Source organism: Mustela lutreola, chromosome 2, assembly GCF_030435805.1.
Source record: "Mustela lutreola isolate mMusLut2 chromosome 2, mMusLut2.pri, whole genome shotgun sequence".
Lineage (NCBI taxonomy): Eukaryota > Metazoa > Chordata > Mammalia > Carnivora > Mustelidae > Mustela > Mustela lutreola.
In genome coordinates this window covers 54752894-54768785 of record NC_081291.1, presented here as the reverse complement: position 1 = coordinate 54768785, position 15892 = coordinate 54752894, and the positions used below count along the sequence as shown (strand labels likewise).

The 15892-nt window shown below is 47.3% G+C and overlaps 1 protein-coding gene across 5 annotated transcripts in view; it reads right to left on the bottom strand.

Moving 5' to 3' along the window:
- IFT122 (intraflagellar transport 122) overlaps window positions 1–15892 on the bottom strand; it is a 70964-nt gene that overhangs the window by 9009 nt on the left and 46063 nt on the right. For all 5 annotated transcript variants that reach the window (XM_059161798.1, XM_059161796.1, XM_059161801.1 and 2 more), the window contains 6 exons: window positions 13768–13929; window positions 9473–9639; window positions 6940–7111; window positions 5538–5640; window positions 3279–3419; window positions 2043–2137 (listed from right to left, as the gene is read on the bottom strand). In XM_059161798.1, the coding sequence (XP_059017781.1) occupies window positions 2043–2137; window positions 3279–3419; window positions 5538–5640; window positions 6940–7111; window positions 9473–9639; window positions 13768–13929 (840 nt within the window). The remainder of the gene's footprint in view (window positions 1–2042; window positions 2138–3278; window positions 3420–5537; window positions 5641–6939; window positions 7112–9472; window positions 9640–13767; window positions 13930–15892) is intronic.

The following is a 15892-nucleotide window of genomic DNA, read 5'->3' as shown; positions in this document are numbered from 1 at the left end:
TGAGATCATGACCTGAGCCGAAGGCAGCGGCTTAACCCACTGAGCCACCCAGGCGCCCCACAGAGCTCAGTTCTTACAAAAAAGAAACAAAGAGCCCAGCTCCAAAGTGGTTCAGACAAACTGACACTGAGCTGGGGCCCTGACTTTTCAGCTGGAGTTGAGTTTGGGGTCTTTCCCAGTGAGCACCTGATAGAAATGAGAGGCCCTAAAAAGACTGTAAGGGGCGATGAGTTCCCTTGAAAACACTGACCGTGGTATGGGGAAGAGATGAGATGAAGGATTGATAGCTAACCGAGGCAGAGCCTAGCAGAGGAGTCTTTCTTACCAGAATTTCCTCAGAGACAAAGAATGTGCAGAGCACTCAGCACAAATGTGGGGGAAAGAGGTGCCCAGTGTGGAACGCAGGGCTCTTGAGATGGTCAAAGAACTGCGAAATGTTCTGCCCATGGAAAATTGGTTGGAAGCCTCCATGCAGGGCAGGAGAACAGCTGACACTCATCTGTGCCAAGTGCTTTTCCAATATTAACTCATCTAATCCTCACAACCCCACCAAGTAGGTACTATTTTTTTTAAGTTTTTTAAAAATTTTATTTATTTATTAGAGAGAGATCACAAGTAGGCAGAGAGAGAGAGAGAGAGAGAGAGAGAGAGAGAAGCAGGCTTCCTGCTGAGCAGAGAGCCTGATGCGGGACTTGATACCAGGACCCTGAGATCATGACCCAAGCTGAAGGCAGCGGCTTAATCCACTGAACCACCCAGGCGCCCCCAAGTAGGTACTATTATCACCCCTACTTGAAGAGAAGGAAGCTGAAGCACAGAGGCAAGTGAACAACTCTCCAAGGTGACACAGCAGAGCTGGAGTGTGCGGCCAGTGGTCTGCCTTCTCCAAGTTAGAGGGTGTGGGGGATCAGAGGCTAAGAGGACAGGCTCTGGAGCCAGCCTATCTGGTCTGGTCCTGGTCTTATTTAATATTTGTGGGATCTCTGTTTTTAGTGCCTCGGTTTCCTTATCTGTAAAATGGGGAGTAAATAAATAAAGGAGTAAATAAATTGATACAATAAAGCCTTCAGCACATTTCCTGGTAAACAGTAAGTCCTCAATAAAGGTTTGTTATTGGTATTATCCTCCTGGCTTATCAGCACAGGATAAGCTCACCCTGTAGGTGCTTAATCAACATTTGTTGAGTGATTGAGGATACACAAAATGAGGAGGCTGATAACAAGCTACCACCTGTTCCCCCATTGTCAGGAGATAGATTTTAGATGGCTTAATCAAAAAATTCAGGGAGTGACTAAAAAGAACTATTTGGGTCTCTGGAGATCAAGCCTATGCTCGTTCTTTTTGGTAGAGAAGGAAACTGAGAGCCAGAGAGAGAAAGTAAATAGCTCAAGGTCACATAGCAATTCAGAGGCAGGGCCAAGAAGAGACCTCAGGCCTTTGGTTAGAGATGGGGCTTCACCCACCTAGAATGGAACATCCACCCTTGATCACTTTATTTTTATATTTTGTAAGATTTTGTTTATTCATTTGAGAGAATGAGAGAGAGAGAGAGAGAGAGAGAGCGCACAAGCCCGGGGGGACGAGCAGAGGCAGAGGGAGAAGCGGGCTCCCCACTGAGCAGAGAGCCCAATGCAGGCTTGTTCCTTTGACTCTGGATATCATGACCTACGCCAAAAGCAGACACTTAACAGACTGAGCCACCCAGGCGCCCCCAACCCTGATCATTTTAGAGATAACTCTTTGTCTGGCTAACCTGGAGTCTGCGTGAATTTTACAAACATAAAGCTGGCACCTAGAAAGTCCCATTCTAGCTCTGGCTCACTAATTCAGAAGCCCACAGCTTACAACAGGTCAAAGGGTAACTGAGGAAAATCAAAGTCCCAAACTTTGTCTCCAAGGAGGAGACCTGAATTTCTTGGCAAGTCATCCTGTCCAGTGGGTTTATTTTCCATCCAGAGTTCTGCTGCTCTGTAAGATGTGCCCAGGGCCCTTAGCTCAGTAGGCAGCACCCCCACCTGGCCCCCATATCCGGACCACCTTACCGTGTACCGCTGAATGGCATGGTAGCCATGGTACAGCTCGGCCAAGTGCTGGAAGTGGCGAAACTTGTCAAGCATCACGTCCTTCTGGGCAGGGTCTGGGGTATGCAGTGTTGGGGGGAGGGTGGCAAGAGGGGGGAGATGGGTCAAGCCATGTCTACAAGATAAAGGCAATGGCAACACTGCCAGTGTCAGCTCTCCCCCAGTATCAAGACCTGTGCCAGGGAGACTGACAAAGAGATGCAGTGATGGGAAAGGTGCTGCTTAGGAGCTGGGACTCCCCAGGACAGGGAAAGTCTCAGATGGGCAGAGCATGTGGCCACGAAAAGTCTGAGTACATTTCTTGCAGGTTCTCCCAGATCTAACACTACAGCCTATCAGGTCATTCCAGTGGGGAGCACCAGCATGAAAAGGGTGATCACTGGTGTGCAGACATACCAGAGGAGCCTGGCGTGGAGGATGAGCACATGTCAGCTTTACTCATCTCACCTCCAGCCTCTTCCCTCTCTGCCAGGCCTTATCCAAAGCACAGACCACTGGCCAGAACAGAAATATGACACCTTATACCCGGACCTAACAGTTTCCAAATCATAACCATAGCTTCTGTGAGGCTCACAGCAGCCTTATAAGAAAGTAGGACAGGATTACCTCCAACCACATATGGGGAGGTAGAGTTTAGGAAGAAATTGTGACTCGTTACAAGTCACCTAGCTGCCTCCAATTCTAGTGTTTTTCCCACTCCGGCATGCTGGCCTTAGTCCAGTGAAGAACATCTCCATGTCCCCTCTGCTTCCAGAACTCCCTCAGTGCATGATGGGAAGTCTCAAGAAAGCAACATTGAAACTATTTTCCTGCCTGGAATGAGTGAGAATCTGGAGTGTGTTACTGTAAAGTGATCTCTTTCTCATCTTTCCATTTAATTAAATTTTTTAAAAAAGTGCTCACCTGGGTCTGGTTATAGGCTCCCAGGTAGCAGGGGAGAGAGATGTTCTGAATTAGCAACACAGGGCAGGACCTCCCAACCATAACCCCAGGATGGCCCTCATCCCATCATTAAACTTATGGGCAAACTGGAAAAAGATGACACACCAGATTATGCCGCTGCAGGACAGGGTTACGGACAATACACCCAATAAACAAGCCTAGGGCTTTAATTAAAACGTCCCAGCTCCTTCGATGTTTATCTTGGTGCCAGAGCAGGGCTGGGGAAAACAAGCAGCCTGGCTGATGTTTACTTACCTTGAGCTATATCAAGGCACTGCATGGACAGCATCCAGTAATAATAGGCAGCATCATTAAATCTGCTCTCTACCACGGCATTGTGTGTGAGCTGCTCTAGCACCCGGACCGCTTCCCGCTGCCGCCCGGCCTTGTGGAACGCTGCAGGGGCACAAAAACACACAGTTTGGGGAGTGGGATGGAAATCTGCAGGGCTTGCAAGGGGCTGCTGTAGAAGTAGGACACTCAATGGGAGCATCTGCAGCACTTCGTTGCTGGGATGCGCCTCTCAGGCCGAAGGCTATAAATAACGGAGGCTACATCCTGAAAAAAGTGCAGTGAGACACATTCCTTTCTGGCTGGGAAAAGGCAACTGACTTTGGAAAAGCACAGCAGAAAGAAAAACCTCAGGGCCAAATTGCAGGGCCAAATCTGAGGATGGCACCAGTGAGGTCTTACCCTCACCCCATTCCGGGCCGGGACAAAGTTTTGTGACATCCAGCGTGACACTAGTAGCACCTGACAACTGAACAGGTTTGGTGGCTTACAAAGTGTTTTTATTGCTGATTCCTCGTTGGATGGTCACAACAGACTTATGAAGGTGGAAGTAAAGTGGCATACCCAAGGTTACTGAACCTAGCCCCATTCAAGTCCTCCATCAGTCTTCAACTGTGTGCTTTTTAATGACAACCTTGAAAAATATGGCTCGGTTCTAGCAACCAAACATTTGTGAACACATGCAAAAAAAAAAAACCCTCTCAATAATTCTTATATCTGGGGCGCCTGGGTGGCTCAGTGGGTTAAGCCGCTGCCTTCAGCTCAGGTCATGATCTCAGGGTCCTGGGATCGAGTCCCGCATCGGGCTCTCTGCTCGGCAGGGAACCTGCTTCCCTCTCTCTCTCTCTGCCTGCCTCTCCATCTACTTGTGATTTCTCTCTGTCATATAAATAAAATCTTTAAAAAAAATAATAATAATTCTTATATCTGTTTAACAGAAATTTCCTGAATCTTGACTATGTGGCCAGACCCTCAGGAAGTTGGGGGCTGCCAGGGAGGCATGTCTAGCTGTGACACTTGCTCACATGTGAGCACTCAAATGATCCAAATCCTCTGCTTTATAGAAGGAAAAGGTCTGGCCTTTGTTCCAAATCTCATCTCCAATCTCTTGTCTGAGTACCAAGTTACTATGGCGATGGATTCTTGGAAGGGCAGACACAGACAGATGGATAGGTTGATGTGTTTTGCCCAAACATGCACATACTTCAGCAACTGGGTGCTCTGGAAATGCTAAAGCAGAAGAGAACATGCTGTCTTTCAATGGGGGCTTTTAGCAGAGGAGCTCCAACAGGGAGACATTTGTTCCGCAATGTGTCCGGAGGTGGCAACTGTTACCATATAGAAGTGTAAATGAGATGCTATGGAATACGACACACCCAGCTTCAATTAGGAGACTTTCTAAGGAGGCAGTAAGACCTAGTCACAAGAATCAGGTTCCTAGGCAGACAGATCCTGGTCCAATCCTGGCTCTGCCATTCTCTCTGGCTTTGTGACTTTGCAGTGCGCAGTTAGCCTCGGTGTCTCTGCAGGGTTGCTGGCGAGGTTCTGGGTTATGTAGTTAAGTGCCCAGCTAGTGCCTGACACAGAGAAGGCAGTCACATTTTAAAATTGCTATTACCAGTTAAGGCTCTATGTTTCCTTTTGCTCCTATCTCAGATATTGCCATATGTGGGGTGCAGCCCACTTAACCGGTAGAAATGCCAAGGAGCAGAGGTCACTTTTTTATCTGAGCCAAATTACTGTTTGCGGTAGAGGAAAGTGGCAGCTAATACCATGCCGGACACTCTGTGGGATTCCTCATATTTTGTCCCCACTCCAGCCTGGCTCAAATTCCCACTTGCTTGCTGTGGGACTTCAGGCAAATCCCTTTACTTCCTCCAACCTCAGCTTTCTCATCTAGAAAACAGTACCAACATCATAGTGCTACTGTGAGAATTAAGTGGGAATCTACATCTGAGTGCACAGTGCTTTGCTCAGAGAAGAGACAGGACCTGCCTGAGGTCCAGAGGCAAGTGAGTGATGGACCCAGGTGTGTCCAACTCCAAAGCTCATGTTCTTTCCATTGCTCCCCAGTCTTTCACCAAGAAACACATCACATTCACCAGGATGAAGTCATCCATCTTTAGACCTGTGATGGGAGGGGCTTGGCAGCCTTTCTAAAATGTGGGTCTTGGCAATACCAACTCATGCTCCTTCTGCAACGTGCCAGTCTGTGTGGCCTACCTTTCTGGGCTTCCTCAAAACGATCATTCTCTGCTAGCCACTGAGCATAGGGCACATAGATGTCATCCTTAAATTCGGGATGCTTCTCACCCAAAGCAAAGGCCTGGAGGAAGGAACAAATGCATTCTTAAAAAAGCAGCCCCCACAGGCCCCATGAAAACATGGCACTTGGCTGAATCCATTAGGGATGTGTCATATTTTGCCAGGCTGACAACTCAGAGGGGGAGAGTGCCTCCCCCTACCACCACCTCCAGAAACGCAAAAACAAATCAGCTCTTTGAAAACAAAAGGCAATTAACAGCAATATGCAAGCGACTGGATTCAATAACAACACAGTCTGTTTCTGGACCCCAGAAGCAGCCCAGAATCGGAAACATTTTATTTTGAGGGTTTGCGTAGGCTCCTGTAGCGCTGCAAACAGATTTCTTTTAATTGCAGATGACACCTAAGGAAACAGAATTGACATTATCATCATCACTGCTTATTAGCTGTCAAAGATGACTGTGGACCTGGTGCTGTATGGGACCCAGTCACTGCTTTATCTAAGCCCCAGAACCACCTGTCAGGCCAGGAGAAGTGGAAATGAGTCACGGGGGACAGTATGTGGCAACAGGGAGAAAGTTTGCCTGATGCATGGTAAGGACTGAGTGTTTCTAAGATGCTCTAATTTATGCTGCTTCACAAATCTCCTAATAAATTTATCCTGGGAAGCCATTATTGCCTCTGTCCTTGGCCCCACCTCTTCTCATCAGTAACCTTGTCACCTCACCAAATGGAGCCACTCAGAGGGCAGAGAAGAGTCAGACAGCTTTATTCAGAAAAGGTCTTGCTGTGGCTCTGTAAACTAGACCTCAGCAAGTGGATGGGTGGGTGGGGTGGGGTGAGGACCATGGGTGCAGCCCCTGATCCTCTCAGGAATGAGTCCAGGTTAGAGGGAAGAAGGAAGAGAAATAGCTGTCCTTGAAATGGCTCTGGCAGCCTGCACCTGGAGAGTATGGGTGACATTTTCTGTCAAACGGCACCCAGCAGGTTTTGAATGTTACGTAAATGTGTCTCCATGTCAGAGATCTATCAGCCTATAGTGCTGGTCACAAGCAGCTCAGACCAACAGCAGGCACAGGGCTGTCCTGCTAAAACTCTCACATCCCTGGTGTCTATCACAGGGCCAGCATGAAGTCAGCAGTGCATATTTTATGAATGAATGAATGAATGAATGAATGAACAAATGAATAAATGGGCCTCTAACACCCTGGCTCAGAGAATTCAAGTGTTAATCTCCTAATTGCCAGGCCAACGTTCACTCTCACGCGGGCAGCTGCACTCCATCCAAAGCCCAAAAAGCACCCTGTGGTCCAGGGCTCACGTGGGGCCCTCTACCCCATGAGGCATGCTCTGCCCTCACCTCATCCCAGCGCTGGGTCTCCACATGCAGCTGAACCAAGGACTTCAGGTCACCGATCTTCAAGTAGGTTTCAGCAGCATAGCCAGGGTTATCCAGCTTCTTGAAATAGTAAGCACACATCAGGAGGGGCTCCCGCTCGGCCTTGTCCAGTTTACGGGCAATGTCAATTAACCTGGAGAGGTAAAAGCACGGGGAGGAGATAGACTCCTATAACAGTAACCTGACGGAAGAAAGCAGCGTGGGCTTTTGGGTCTTCTTGAGGGCAGGCTCCATGTCGATTCATGTTGATGTCCTCAAAGCTCAATATGGTGCCAGGGCCCCTGGTGGTTATTAAATGAGTGAATATATAATCCAGAGACATTGCCCAGTGACCAAGAGTAGTTGCCTGATAAAGGACACTGTCTCCCCCACTTTGTGTGTGCCTTTCACAGAGTCGCTATCTATCCAGCAGTATCTGGGGATAGAAACAAACATCTACTGGTACCAAGCACAGCACCAGGAGCTTTCACATGTGTGATCTCATTGAATCTTCATTGTCCTAACAGGCACTATTATTCTCATTTTACAGATGAGAGGGCTAAAGGCGAGGTAGAGGTGAAGTGCCTGCTCAAGATTTTGCGGCCAGGAAGTGGCAGAATGCTCTTTCCACACCATTTCAGGAATTCTCATAGGAAAGCATGGGTACAGGCGTGAGAATTCTTCAGCTGACAGGACTTTAGAGGAAGAGGCATGTGTGGAGCCTGCTCTGACCTCTGGAAGAAAGGCCTCTTGGAAATCTTGGCTGTGCCTCTCTTGCTGGTCAAGATGCTGACCACAGGGGAGGTGGGGTGGTGCCACAGGGACCACTGGGGCTCACCACTTCTTCCCAGTGGTAACTGGCCCTCCCACTACTCGTAGGGACATGGGATGGGAGTGGATGAAACATGCTTGTTCCCTCTGGTCAGGGTGGGTTTTTAGAGTAAAACCAGCTCTCTTGGGGGAAAGGGGCTCCACCCAGCTTGCTCTTTGTGAAAAAAGAAGGGGAAGCAGCTATAACAGATCCCTGTCTCAGACACAGGCAAGCTCAGGGAGGCCTGTCAATCTGCACTTAGAATAATAATGGCATCTAAAAATAACATTTCTCAGCAGAGAAAGAACACATTTTTAGGGAAAGGTGGCACGTCAACCCCTTATAGCCCCCCCCAGCCCCACCCATTAAACCAAATGTCCCTGGAGAGGAGGCACCTTTTATAGCTAGACCTGAGAAAAGGACGAACATGCTTAAATATCTCTTTCCTGAACTAGTTAGGTATCTCCAGGGTAACCTGACACATGTCAGTTGCAAATGAAAGTGACATGAAAAACCAGAGGGGAGAGAGCAGGGCCACAAATCTGCCTGACTCTCTCCTGTACCACTCCTTTCGTGAAAACAATAATTGGGGGGGGGCAAGATCTGTATCTTCAAGAACCTTCATTCTTGTACAAGAGAAAGATGGGGTGGTAGGTCACATACATATGGCATGTATATGAGGGGCATTCATGGCAACTACATGGTGGGGTTCAGGGAAGTGACTTAGTTATTAACCAGCCCTCTCCTTCCCCAGGACCTGCCTAGGCCACCACTACTACAGACCACAGTGTGGCTTCCAGAATGACCAACAGCCTGAGGGCTCAGACTGAGCCACCCTCAGGGGCTGCTCCCTCACCTGTTCTTTGCTGGCTATGGCAGTGTGCCCCTATATGTGTACACACACATACCCAGTGCATATGTGCATGAGTGTGAGGTCTACCTTCCTTGACTGTGGGAGGAGGAGGCCATCCCCCTGGAGGTCTGATGCTCTAAGAGTCTCAAAACTGAATCCATCGTCTCTCTGGGCAGCCCCACTGCATGCCCGCCTCTCTTCGGGGAAACTCCTGGTTTGTGCTGTCCTTTTGGCCTCATGCCCGTCTCCTTCCTACCACCCCCTACTTCTTAAAATTCAAGGGTCTTCATGCAAAGACCACATCCACGGTTTCTCCCATGAGAATTCTTGTCTCCTTTCCTGGTGTGCTTTAGAAGCATTCTTTTTCTTTTTTAGTTCCTACTATTACACATATTAGGGGCGCTGGAATCAGCCAAGTCAGTCTGAAGCTCAGCTCCATGGTTTCCCAGCTGTTTTGCCCTGTGTGATCACCTGGTCCTTGAGCCTTGGTTTCCTCATTTGGAAGCTGGACATGGAAACACGACAGCTTAGGGTATGGGGGAGAATCAAATGCCTGTAAGATATTGCAATATCTGGCTCCTATGGAAGGATCAGTGAATGGCAGCTCTAATGCCTGGGTACCTCCCCCTATATTTCCCCAACCCCTGACCCTTTCCCCAGGGATTCACTAAGCTGCTCAAAGGCAGTGACTGCCTTGTTTGATCTCTGTGTCTCCCAAAAACCTAGTTACTATTACATTTGGATTATGTATTTAGAGAAACATTTTCTTTCCCCCTTGTCAGTCAAAACCAAGAGCTAACATGACAAGACATGCTGCCAAATGCTTCTTGGGGCAGGGACTGAAAACCCACGTGTCAACCCAGCCATGGTCGCCGCTGATCTCTATGGCCTTGATGTGTTCTCCTGCTGAGATGTACATCTCCACAGCAGCTTTAGGCTCATTGATATTTCTAGCCCAGTCAGCCTGTTTGGTGATTAGCATCTTTGTTTCTTTGGGGTCTCCAGATCCAAGGAAATCCTGAGGAAGCACAACAAACAAAAACACTCCGGATTAGAACTTCCTGCTGCCAGCATTACGTCAGACTGCCGAAAGCTGGAGCAAGGAAGGGCTCTGTTTGGCTGAAGTAGGCATTCAGGATGCAGGAGTGAGTCCATTGCTGTATGGTTGACTGAGGGGCAGTCCCAGGTGTCAGGGAGGAGAGCTCATAGGCTGCTCCACAGGTGCTCCTTGGGAGTATGGGACAGTGTCAAGGACTACAGCCCTGAATGTTCCCTGCCCCTCCCACTAACAGACATTTGTTCTTCAGCTAAACAATACTTTCCGGACTCTTTGGAGTACTGTACACAAACTCTGCAGTGTTGAAGTTTTATGATCAGGTTACTCTGTTTCTCTCTCTCATACAGTCAGCTACATGTGTGACTATTTCCATATAGTGACTCTACAATCTGGCTGCCTAATTTTGAATATCCAGACCTACAATCTTTATTCAGATAATAGGGATGATACCACATGCCTCAGAGTGAGGCTAAGCATGGGGTCCCATAAACCTAAATGGACAAAATGATGTACAGAGTTCTAGGGGAGCCCCTCTGTGCCCTCTCCTCCCCAACTACCACCACACTAGAAGTACTGTTCACATCTGTTTTCTGATTCTATTCACATTCTGTTGCCTGAACTTAGGGCATCATCCCATTTGCTTCTCGCCCCATTATGTGCCTAGAGCAGATAAGGACCACAAGTGTTCTTGATTAGTTACTTCCAACTGGATGATATCAAATCCTGTTCTGATATCGGGTCTGTAGAGGTGGGGCAGCAGGAGGCCATGCCAGGGGGTGGTGAGATGGGGGGAAGAGGCCCAGAGAGAACCTGGGAAGGAAGAGGTAACAGGGGGCTTCCCTGACTGGCATCCCATGGCTGGCATCCCTCGGTTAGCCCTTGAATGCGTGAGAAACAGCTTCAGAAAATCACCTCTTTTCAGGATATAGTTACCCCAAATAAATACATGGGAGTTTGCCATAGTTGAAGAAGCTTTGGTGCTGACATTTTTAAAGGTGGGGCTTTTCAAAAGGGAAAAATTAAGAGTGCTTAGAGCCCAGATCTGCATTACTAGTTAGAAGTGGTTTGTCTTGGGAATAATGTACCCTGCAGAAAGTGCACTGTGTCAGCCTCACAAAGTATAAAAAAAGCATTCCTTTCCCCATGATTAGCACTCATTTGTCAGGAAAGTACAGTCAATGTATGCTAAAAACCCACTTGAACAATTAGCTCTCTCTTTTTCCATTTGCTTTCAGGGTAATTGTGTAGCCCCTAAAATAATATATTAGATGGCCTAAGACAACCAACTGTTGTAAGGGGAGGAAAGGGCATCATTTACCCTGAATAAAAGACAGGCCCATCTCGCTGGTCTCTGGTCTCCCTGGAGTTCACACAGGGGAAGAAGCTTAGAAAAAGCAAGCACTGACAATCTGAAAATGCCTAGTTTAGACCATTACAGACACAGCCTTTACTCTTTTGCAACTAGTACAACATATACTGTTTATGCAAGTACAAAGCTGGAAACTCTGCTAACCTGGTTGGTTAAATGAGGCTAGCAGCCAGAGAAAACAGGCATCATAAGAGAACAGAAATGTCCTTCACAGTGAGTACTCAATGGACTTGGGGTGACTATAGTGAGAAGGGTCAGAGGCCGCAAGCAAGCCATAAATTTGGGACATCAACAAGGAGACCAGCCAGACACACAGCTCACAGGCTAGAAGGAACCACCTCCAGCCCAATAGCCTAACTCAGGGAGCTCTGACCTAATTGAAGCTGAGTCTAAATGATTCCTTTGAGGCTTAGCAAACTGGGTTTTCAAGGGTTCTTTGGTTCCATGAAGCTAATTTACATGTTATCTGTGGCCATGGCAAAGACTATGTCCTGGAGTGGACAGAAAGAGGCTGTGCTGAGTGATGAATGAGACTAAACAGTGTTCTCATGCTTGGTGATTTTGATAAGGACATACTACATAAGAGTTAAGAGCATTATAATTCCCTTTATCACCATATAAACATGTCACTTATCCGGAAAGCATACAATTTATTTGTACGTGGGAATGTAATTTAAAAATTTTCTGAAAACCAGATTGAATCTTGGGAAGCAATTTTCAAGTAAACAAAAACATGCCATGTTAATAAGCACTGTATTCCCCCCCGCCCCCCAACATAATGTGTGTGTACACATTTCCTCAAAGTCAGACTATTGGGGGGGGATTGAAACAGAACCAAACTACTTGGAATTGCGATCTAAAACTAAAACCAAAACAACCCCCAGAATATTTGCCTTCATAGAGAGGCAGACCAGATGGAGTGTGTAAGTGGGCTGCATTTCTGGATGGGAGACTGTGGGTGGACAAAGCCCACCCCAGGTGTGAGGAGGGGCCTCAGTGTAGGGAGAGGAGTGGGGATCACTGGGGAGAAGCCTGAAGACTAGCCACTCTGTGGTCACACTTAGCTCCTCTCATTTTCCCAGCCTTTCTATAGTTTGGCCTTTGCGAAGGGCTTCCTCATACATTATTTTGTGCAATTCTCAGAAATGAGCTGAGCTATAGCTATGTCACCCTCTGAGAAGAAAATGGAAGTTCAACAAAGTGAAGAGGCCAGGAAGGACCCACAGGAAGGACCAGGACTCACGCCAGCTCACCAAATGCAAAGTGAGCACCACAGCTGCCTACTGGAAGGTTTCAGAGGCTCCAGGAAAGGCTGCTGGTTCTGAAGAACCACCACATCCTGCCATTCCTAATGCCCAAATTCCACTCCTAGGGATTCAATCCTTTAGGTAGGTTTTGTCCTTAGTTTAAATGTTGTTATCCCCAGGAAAAGACATACTGATTTAGCTGTTCTCAGTATGAATGCAGTGTTAAATAGTGTGTGTGTGTGTGTGTGTGTGTGTGTGTGCATGCGCATGCGCACGGTGGGCGTGTCAGGGAAGGGTTAAAAAAGTGGAAGAGGACAAAGTGGGGGAACCTTAAGCACTCGGATCTGGGGGATGGGGTGAAGGAACCATCAAGGTGAAGAGACAGGCTAGGACCAAGGGGCTCATTTAGATATTAATGACCAGAAACTCTATCACATCACTGTCACAGAGATGCAACCTTCAGCCCCATGATCTCACAGGTAGAACATAAAAGAGCATAACCATCTTTGGGAACAAAAAAGGAGAAAAAAGATGGGGAAGATTTTCCATCTTGAACTTGTGAGCTAGATAATTACCATTAATAGCCACTAATTGGTTGTGGCTGATGACTCACTTAATAACATTCTGAAGCCTATCCTGACAGTACCGGGAAAGGCAGTTTAACAAAGGCATCTCTGCGGAAGGAAGGGCCTGGTTGCTCAGTGCACCCAAGACTCTTTTCACCTTTCATTAGGCTGAACTACAAATGGCTTGATGGCTGGGCTCTCTAGGTGAACTTGTTCTCCCACAAACCATCAGGAGCCTGCTCTAGGCAAACCCCTGTCATGTACCCATATCTGCTGGGGACTAAGCTTAACAGAGGATCTGCAAATGCAAGGGAAATCACCACCACCACCCATACAGATGCACCCCCGGGGTGACAGGAAGTACACTGTGCTAGTACTGGAAGGAAGGGACTCTGTCATGGTGTCTCCAAAGCACGGTCAAGAGCATAGTACCAATCAGAGAGCTGACCCTTAGGAAACCTTGGGTGAAGTGAACCATACTGTCCCATATAACAATGGTAGAACTAACTTGTACCTGAGAATACTGATTCTCAAAGGCTTCTACAAAGGTTTGAGAGAATTTGTGGGAGAAAGACCTGAAGCCCTGAACCCTGAGCACTTAATGAAAGGATCATGCTGGCTCAGGCTCACTCTTCAGAGAGTCCATCCAGCTCTGTCACTGACAAAGGTCTGAACTGTCATACTCTCTTATCCCTCTGATGTCAGCCTAACAGCTGAGTTTTAGGCCAGCTTGAACCAGTGGCCATTGATGGTTCCTTTGTTTGCCTGTTTGCCCAAACCCTTTCTAACAAGGCAGCCGCTATTTTCCATCCATATCACTTCTTGGGGTAAACATCTTGGGCAGCACAGTGTTAGAACACTAGTGGGTTCCATGTTGCAGCTTGGGCCCAGGATGTGGCTGGATTACCTTGGCATACTCAAACATGCGGAGGTCGGTGTACATGTCGAGTGCGAGGTTCTCGTGTCCACTCCTCTTATACAGTTTGGCAGCTTCATGGAACTTCCCCTGGTAGGAAAACACATCTGCCAGAAACAGGTCATTGTTGGTCTCTCCCCGCTTCTTCCTCTCCTGGAAAAATTAGAAGCACAGGAAATAGCCTCTGCAGCCATGGCAGGAAGCAGCCTTTACAAAGGTTAGATGTTGCTATTTCAAGTTAAGCCCCTGGGCCTTTCTGCTGGAATCTCCATTTGGCTCCTGGGCTGTTGTGTCTCTCACCTAGGTTTCTGGTGGGAATGCCTGACAACAAAAGCAGATTTTTTCCCCAGATGAATGAAGATCAAAAGTAATACATACTTTTGTTTGTTTAATGGAAATTCCTCAGGGCTGCTTTCTTATATATTCTTCCAAGGAAACAACTGTATAGTTAGGATTGTGTGTATTTGGTAAGATTTATTTATTTTAGAGAGCAAGAGCGTGCATGCATGCAAGTGGGGAGGGGTGGAGAGGGAGAGAGAAAGAGAATCTCAAGCAGACTCCCTGCTGATCACAGAGCCAGATGCAGGGCTCTATCTCACTGTCCATGAGATCATGACCTGAGCTGAAATCAGAAGTTGGGCGCTTAACCAACTGAGCCACCCAGGTGCCCTTACATGGTGTGTAATACCCAGTTGTTGGTGTCCCCTAAGCTCCCAAGATCTCTCATGTCCCCAGACCTGCTTTAGCTGAGCTGTGGCCCATGATAATGCAGACAAGCAAAAGTTTAGGGTCTCTTCCCAAGAAGGAGACTAACAAAACAGGATAATGAGGCTTCATATGTCCCTTTCTCTAAAGAAAAGGTGAGTCACATGCTGAGCATCCACTAGGTGCTGGTTATGTACCTCCCACAAGGACCCAAGTGTGAGTAGTACCACCCAAGCGTCACACTGAAGGAAGCTGAGATTCAGAAGAGAAGCAGGTCAGGATCATGCAGAGCTGGCATTTGGATTCAGTCTGTCTGACTCTAGATGCTCTTTGTACCACATAATATCACCTTTGGAAACAAGTGACAGTCCCCAGCAACATACCTGCATGCACACACACAGATGAGCCACACTGAAGATGAAGAGAAGGAACTGGCATACTCCTTCCTCTCATGTTAGGGAACATTCATTAGTCTACAGCTCAAGTATTTGTAAACACTCAATAGCACCCAATCTCTCATCCCCAGCAGTTTCCTTTTGCTTGTTTTCTAGCAAGTGTATCACAGTGGAGGAAGATGAGACATTGAATCAAACTCCCAGACAAGCTGGTGACGTTTTAACAGCTGGAGGCAACATGCTTTCCCACTGACAGAAATAATTTTTAAAAAACCCAAAAAATCCCCAAAAAAGCAGTAACACCCCCCACCGTAGTTTAGACTAATCAGTCAAAAACACCTAACTCCTAATTATAAGGAGTGAGTCAAAATCTTGCAGTGAGATTAAAAAAATGGGTTTCACTAGGCATGGAATTTAGGCGTAGGCCACAGAATACCACCATGATCAGTAGAAACGATTTACATATATTCAATATGTATGTAGCCATATGGGCAGATTCTCTTCCTCCTGCTATCAATATAGTTATATCTCCCCTACCCCAAAGGAGCCTAGCAAGGAACCTTGGTGCTCTGGAATAATGCCAAATGCCCAGAAGTTACTAAGGCCTCAGCACAGCCAAAATGGATCATCACTTGAAAGCAGTTTGCTCTTTTTCAAAAGACAATTCTTACAAGTTTAACCAACTACCTAGCTCATAGCACACCAGAAGAACTAGTAAGACAGGACCTAAGTTAAGACATGATAAATGGTGAGCAGTGGTCTTCACAGAGGTCAGTTACTTTTACATAGAGAACATGTTCCATGGCTTCAGGTTAAGGCGCCTAAAACCAGACCAGTGAATTCCCAAATGCCAGCCCCTGAGAGTAAGCAGTACTGGGCATTACTAGTAGTAGATGGCTCTTCACACATGCATTTAAGTAAGCAACGGAAGTTACAGATGCTCGCTATGACAGTACTGGGGGAGGGCAGGAGGGGAGGGTGTGCATCAGAAGCAACTTCTTAGATAGCAATATGGC